Raw genomic sequence first — 7,001 nt, 5'->3', positions numbered from 1 at the left:
TCACTCAGACCAAATCTTTCCATTTTAATTCGTTAAAATATAGTAGCTCTTATTTAAACGAATTTGATTGGTTACTACATATTGTCATAGCTAATATGCTTGACAAACGAAATCAGCTTGTTTATCGACTATTTGTAACTAATGTGAAAGCCAATCAAAACACAAGGTCTTTGCTATATAAACCAAGGTCAAGGCAGAAAAACGATTCATGCTGGAATAAAAAGGCAGTGGACGTAGTTGACGTATTCCTGTCTGGTGTTTGTCCATGTCCGTTAGCCATCCACAGAAAAATGGTCTTCTATTACTTTTACAAGCTGCCAAGAAGTTGGATGAAGAAGGTAAGATGAAGAGTACTAAATTTTACTATTTCATCTAGAAACATTACATCGATATTCCCATAGTACCGATAAATGGGAACATAGATCTCAGAGAAACTACGATGAAACACATTCATCATACTCCTGTCCTCACAGTTATAGTTCACAAAAACGACCAGTCACTTCTGTGAGGTAAGCTTTTTCTTCAGAAAATCCTAAAATTCATTTAGATGCACACACAATGAGCTTGAGAAAAGTCGGTAAGTTGATAAATGAAAATGTAAACCCAATTTCTGCAGCCGTGCTCACCTTCGTACATGTATGGAGACTCTAAGAGAGCACCTAAATTTCGACAATGACGTACCAAGAATAACTATGCTTACAGTTCTAAAAAAGGCAACAGCTACTATACAAGTACGTTTCATGAATAAATGCTTTTGCATTATTTGTAATATGTTATTTTCGAAAACTTTGCGTATCCATATCTATGTTTTTTTATTGTCCAGCTTTTAAAACAGAAAAAGCAGTGTCTCGAGGTCTATGAAGATAGTGAGAAACAAAGATGTGTTCAGTTGCTGAAACGACGCCAGGCTCTGAGAAAAAAGTTGGAGGAGAAACGAAGTCGTTCACTAAAACTACAGAGTTGGAAAGAAAGAAATCGCAATTGTTCCGAGTGTTCTATTGCGACTACATCTTCAGGTAAGATTTATTTCATTGAGCGGCTTTATAATGGTTCCTATGATACTAAAATACTATCTTATTTCTTTACAGACGATTCTGAAATGGATTTACGATCTGGTTCTTTATCTAACATAACTGCACAATCTTTAAATAACAATACACAACTATCTAATACAGCAGCAGCAGGTCTCAACACATGTGTTAATGATCCAAACTTTGTTTTACACATATCCAAACACAGAAGTCTCAGTTCACCCATTGGCACTATAAGCAGTTCACCTGTCGGTTTGGATGCTTTCGATGCAAGTAGTTCAGATTCAGGATTCGAGGAAATCACTATATCTTCAAATGGTGTTGTATCTCCAAATGAAAACTCACTAACTTATTGTACCAATGATAGATCTCAATGTGTGTCAGCATATTCAAACAAGGTATGCAGGGCTTGCTAGATATGTTAAATTTGTACTCGATCATCCTGTTATTTCCTTCGTCAACTGTTTGTTGTTCATTCTACTCAGAATTTTTTTCATTTGCGTGCATCATAGTCAATGCTGCAAATTGGACATTTCGACGGCTTTCAGTCACAGCGTGCCAATCAGTTTCCTCACATTGTGTTCATTCATAGTACAGTTTATTTATGTGCTCAATTATGTGGTCTGGAATTCTCGCTTTGTTAAAAACATTACTAATTTGTAGCAGCTCGACATTTATCTTCTATCATCATACGTATTCTGAACTTTATTTATTCTCAGTTCTCGGTAAGTATTTACTGTCGCTGGTCATGTCAATTAGGTAGTGACTACGAGTTTTTAGAAACTTTTGAGTAAATTGTAATTGATAATTAGGACTGTTCTCATACTTCTACTGACATATTAGTTTTAAACGCACATTCCCTTTCCTGTTTTTAATTATCTTAATCCTTCCTACTGTTGGTGCGTAATGCAAACTGTGATTCTGCTCTATTTTGCATTTTACTGAATAATATCCGAGAGCCCTCATAGTTGCCTGCTGTATCTAGCAGATTTTGAATTAAACCGCTTAATATATTTCCCTGTTTATCTAACCCCTTCAACTCTATTCGTTGTCGTATATTTCTCGAGTACTCATCTAGTGTTTCTGTGCGGATGCCAGATATGTCTTTCATGAATGAGTCACTATCCTTCTGAATCTCGTGTTATACGCAAATTTCTGGAATTTACTGGACCGTCTCGTCGTGTCTTTTCCAGCTTACAAGTCACGTGCAATTTCGGCAGCGGCTTTATAACGTGCGTCGTGCGCATATGTATGCCAATATGAACTTTGTATAGTATTTTTCTGCGAAGGGTATACATGCTTTTAAAGATAATCTGATCATCTATCCAGCGTAGGTGCTTAATGCACTTGCATTATTTTTTAGTGATTTTGTCCAGTTTTTAACGGCAGCAAATTTGCTAGCTGTGATTGTTTGTACATTTAATGTTAGAAACCTTATATGTTGACTGATATTCAAGTGACAAACTTATAAATCCTGATTGATCTGTTTGTAAATAAGACAATTCTTTCCTCATTAAAGTTGTTATTTCGAAATATCCCTACAATGGCAGCTGTTCTATTGTAAACAAAGTTTATTTCCTAAAGGCAATCTGCCATGTTAATACCCTAATTTGCTTGTAATAATATTGATCCTTTTGAAATTGTCTATATATTGTCTGCTTTCAATCTGTTTCATTTGTGATCCATTTAATTGGGTCTCTTAACAACTGATCTCGTTCAAATCAACCATTTCGTCTTTTGTATATCTCGTTTCGTTTGTTTATGTTATTGGGATATTCGGATGGGAAAAACAGAATATATCCCCTATAGGGGGCGCTAGAGGCTATTTATGTTTTGTCTCGATTAACTAGGTGGTTGGCACAATATCGTTTCAGTGTTTTTAACCAACTGGTATCTGTCGTGTACACTGATTTCGTCATTACTCCATACGTGTACTGTTTTGTATTTCTAGAATCTTCTAAAGATTTATCAAGCTTAACAAAATTCACAATCCTGTGCAGTCAAAATTACTGTCCTTAGTACTACGATTCATCAGCATTCTAGTATGTGTTTTTATAGTTTCTCATTTTACAGGTGGACGAATGTTTTCACTCTTTGTGGCTAATTGAGTCAATGTATTTTGTTCAATGTGTTCACGTTTTTGATCAGATTGACCGATCATAAAAGAGAAAGTGTAAAGCTATACATTTTGTGATATAAGGCATCTTACTTTTCATTATAACGTGATAACCCACCCTAGTATTTAAGTAGTTGCAGTTTCACTCATTGTTTGCTTTCCTATGGCTTTAATACATCCTTAATTTGATGACTAGTTTATTTGCTCAGTTTTCCACCTTGAGTCATTCCAGTGTTGAAGACATACCTGTGTTTCATAGGCTGTGCAAATTGTGAACAATGATACTTCCTTAGCTTCATAAATGTTACAGTTCAGTTTACCGACAGATTCTCCTGAATATTCGGTCTCATAGGAAAAATTTTATTCCCGTATGTTAATCTCTCATTGGTTTGACTATACACCTGTTAATTTTAGACCATTTGTAATAAAGCATGAGCCCCATCTTAATTGGGATAACACCTCAACGTCTTAAACTATGAATGTGGCTTAAAGTCCAATGTAGAAACACACTTTTCGAATTACTGCTAGTTACTCGTCAAATTTTTGGTCCAAATCACTTTTGATACAATACTGCAAACTACCCCTGGGGAGGTATTAATGTTGCACAATGTTTAAAAATCAATTCGACCCAGTAAGATAGTCTTTAGACGGAATCCGCTTTTCCTGACATTCGCCATGTAGTAAGTCTATATATATCCCAGGAGATAAACTCGCGCTTCATTTGCTATCTTACGTGATCAGTTGAATAATGGGAACATTATATGCTCCACTGTTCATGTGACTGAAATTCCTATTTCATTGTATGTCCAGAAACAAAGATAAGGATAAAGCATCTGGTATTCCGTAACCTTTCCTTGGTTTGGTTGGCATGTCCTTATACACTTAGCTTGTAGGTATACAAAAATAAGTGTTTCTAGAATCTAATAACTGTCACACTGTAAGTAGTAGCATTTACTGTTAGTAATGCTCCCATCCATAAATCCTCGCCATGTTTCGCTGTACGAATTCTTTGTTTGTAAATTTTGACAGCATAACTCGGTTACTAAAGTTTTTTCCATGTCCTAATTCATTGTGTAGGAATTGGTGATTCTCCGTGACTACATATGAAAAAATCGGTCTAAATCCGCGTTATAAGATCTGAAAATAGCATAAACTATTAAGCAAGATTAATAACAGCAAACAAAATCTCGTTTGTCCTTGAGGTCGACGATATTTTCTATCAATTAGGAGAAAGGTAAACAAACTCAATTGCTAGAAATATGGGCTATATCACATCTAAACTATTTTGTTTGATCTTCAGTGATGACTAAGTTCGTTTGAGTCATATACTTAGATTTTAGATCATTGTCTTAACTTCAGATTGTAATGAAATAAGCCGAAACAGCTATTCTGAATTGATGTTCTTCAAGCTTACGTTAGCACTTGAAACAGGGTATTAATATACACTCAAGCATAGTTATGACTTTCGCTAAATCTATCTCGCCTTATAGGATTCATAAAAGTAAGCTTATTGTACAGTGTATGCACTCAAAGTTTCTTGTAATACTTATTATTATCATTATTTAAACACATAAATATTGGTACAAGGAAGCACCGGATACATATGCGCCGCACAAATCTCATTCGATTTGTGTGAGGGCTGTGATACTACCCAGGTGCCCAAACTGAAGCAGGTGGTTTTCTTAGGGGGCCACACCCGGAACCTTTGACCTAATGGTCTAACCCACAAGGCAGTGGAGCATCGCGAGGAGATGCAGTCCCATGGTAGCCGGTGACCAACAATTGGTTCATACGCCATTTGTCCCCTCAGGATACTGGAGCCCATGTGCACCATTGGTTTGGAATGAGGGTTTTCCAACTCCCCTAGGTGGACTCGCCGTGTCCACCAACCCGGTTAAAGCGCTGGACATTTGCTTTTCGTCTTCTCACTTTCGTGAACAACACCCCCGCCACTAGAAGGCAGTGAGTAGGACTTCCCTGACAGAGGCTATATATTCGCGTGGCCATGTGAGGGCATTTGGAGAGGGAGAGCTGACTCTCCCCACTCTCGGCCGTACCAGGGCATTTGGGGGCTTCTTGTAATACTGTGTAAAACGATAGTATAATTTTCCCTCAATATGGTATAGGCTGTTATGCATTTTAATTGTACTTCTGCTCATCACAAGTTAAGTGTTCAGAAAAGTCTATCTTATTTGGCATTCTACGAATGTTCTGTAGTTTAAAAGCAGTGTTTTTGAATATGCTATCGAAAAACAAAGAATTGTAAATCAGCCGCTGCCCATTATTTTCACTGTCTGTATGCGAGTAAGTAATTTTATCACTAACTTCGCAGTGGGAAGACGAATTATTAACGTAGTCTTTTGAATATTGAACAAGGAATTAACGTAGTGCAATATATGTTTGGTTCATGCTAAGGCTTGAGTCTGTGTTTCATGATTAGTTATGTTATGTGACTGATTGTTATCCCATCTACTTTCTTTATCTAGTTATCCAATGTGGATTAGTCAGCTAGCATAACCAATTGGTTACATATAAGGTACAGATTACGGGACATATTTCTATTTGTTTTTCACCAGTCCACCTCTTTTCTGATTTAAAGCCTCATCATTCAACAAAACTCTTGTACCCGGGACCTTACGTTTAACCTCAGCACTATTTGATAGTTTTACTACATACAAAGAATCCTTGAGAAACATTTACGACCGAATTTTACTTGGTTACTTATGTCGTAGCCAAAGTTTTAAAAACTGCAAAATACTCTAGCCTCCAGGTATGAAGATGGAAATTTTCACCTGCTTAACGCTTCCCTCATATCAACAAGATCTGAGGAATCTGTATTATTGTCGAAGTTTATTCAGTCACTGACCCTCTGACGGTTATAATACTCTTAAAATAAGTCTAAAGTGGTTAAAATTCGATTGCTTTACTTTCTTGGTTAGGGTTGAGTGTCGATATGTATCACTCGAAACAAACTACCACTTATGAGGATAGGAGCGTATTTCAAACGTTCTTTCATTATCAATGACGTCTCTAGAAAGACTTCATTTTGTTAGCACCCTCACCAAATGGGACTGTATTATTATTCTACTCCAAATCTTTGAGAAAGCTGCCAAGTGAAGAAAGTGCTACTTCTATGAGTGTGTATAATGAATAGAAATAAAGGAAGTGCACCAGTTTAGATGATAGTTCATTTTAAGTTCTGATTTGAGTGGTTGTACTCGACTGAAAGATGTACCTCATTAAGTCTTTTGTTGAAATCTCTCGATCGACAGAGTCTTATATCGCTTTTACGTTGATTGACTGCGAATAATTGATCGTTGATGTGTAGGTCTATGTTCTGAAATCCATCGAAGAGTGAAGTTTTGGTTGATAAAACTAACAAAGCGTAGTTAACATGACATATGTATTCATGCAGACTATTTTTGTTTAGTTACTAGACTTTTCATATAAACCAAATATTTTACTGTCAGTGTGTGTGGACTAAAGTTATTCCATTTCATGTACTTTCAGAGAATGTAGTATTCATTAGCGAAGATGATTAAAGTGTTTAAATTTTGACTAGTTTCAGTAATAGAGAATTCTAGTCGTAAAATCTTCATGAATTCAGTAAAACCATAGATGGTAAATGTAACACTAGACGACTGTGCATTATTAACTATGGTTACTTATCACTGAGATTGACACTGATTTTAGGTTTATTGGAGAAAAAAATTGGTTATTATAACCATTTATATTCACATTGATTATCGCATCACTAATCCTCATTGACTATGGAACAATTAGTGTAAGACAAAGAACAGAAGCGAGCATGGAGTACATGAACTTGATTAGTATAGTCATGATTAAGTGCTGAA

General features: G+C 36.1%; 1 protein-coding gene across 3 annotated transcripts; it reads left to right on the top strand.

Annotated features, from left to right (window-relative positions):
* Positions 1-203: 203 nt before the first annotated feature.
* Smp_021340.1 lies at positions 204-2,772 on the top strand (the record flags this gene model as incomplete). 3 transcript variants are annotated; one of them, XM_018799390.1, is made up of 6 exons in its annotated part: positions 204-338; positions 377-509; positions 548-577; positions 617-731; positions 824-1,016; positions 1,089-2,772. In XM_018799390.1, the coding sequence occupies 6 exons, from the start codon at positions 266-268 to the stop codon at positions 1,445-1,447; spliced, it is 903 nt and encodes a 300-aa protein (XP_018651185.1). The 3 variants fall into 3 exon arrangements, with proteins under 3 accessions (XP_018651185.1, XP_018651184.1, XP_018651183.1); XM_018799391.1 differs by having other exon boundaries at positions 266-338; positions 824-1,447; XM_018799392.1 differs by lacking the exons at positions 204-338; positions 377-509 and having other exon boundaries at positions 517-577; positions 1,089-1,447.
* Between the last annotated feature and the right edge of the window lie 4,229 nt (positions 2,773-7,001).

The sequence above is a fragment of the Schistosoma mansoni genome, chromosome 3 (assembly GCF_000237925.1).
Source record: "Schistosoma mansoni strain Puerto Rico chromosome 3, complete genome".
In the NCBI taxonomy this organism is placed as follows: domain Eukaryota; kingdom Metazoa; phylum Platyhelminthes; class Trematoda; order Strigeidida; family Schistosomatidae; genus Schistosoma; species Schistosoma mansoni.
The sequence above is the reverse complement of the archived record's forward strand: the minus strand, read 5'-3'. Positions and strand labels throughout refer to the sequence as shown.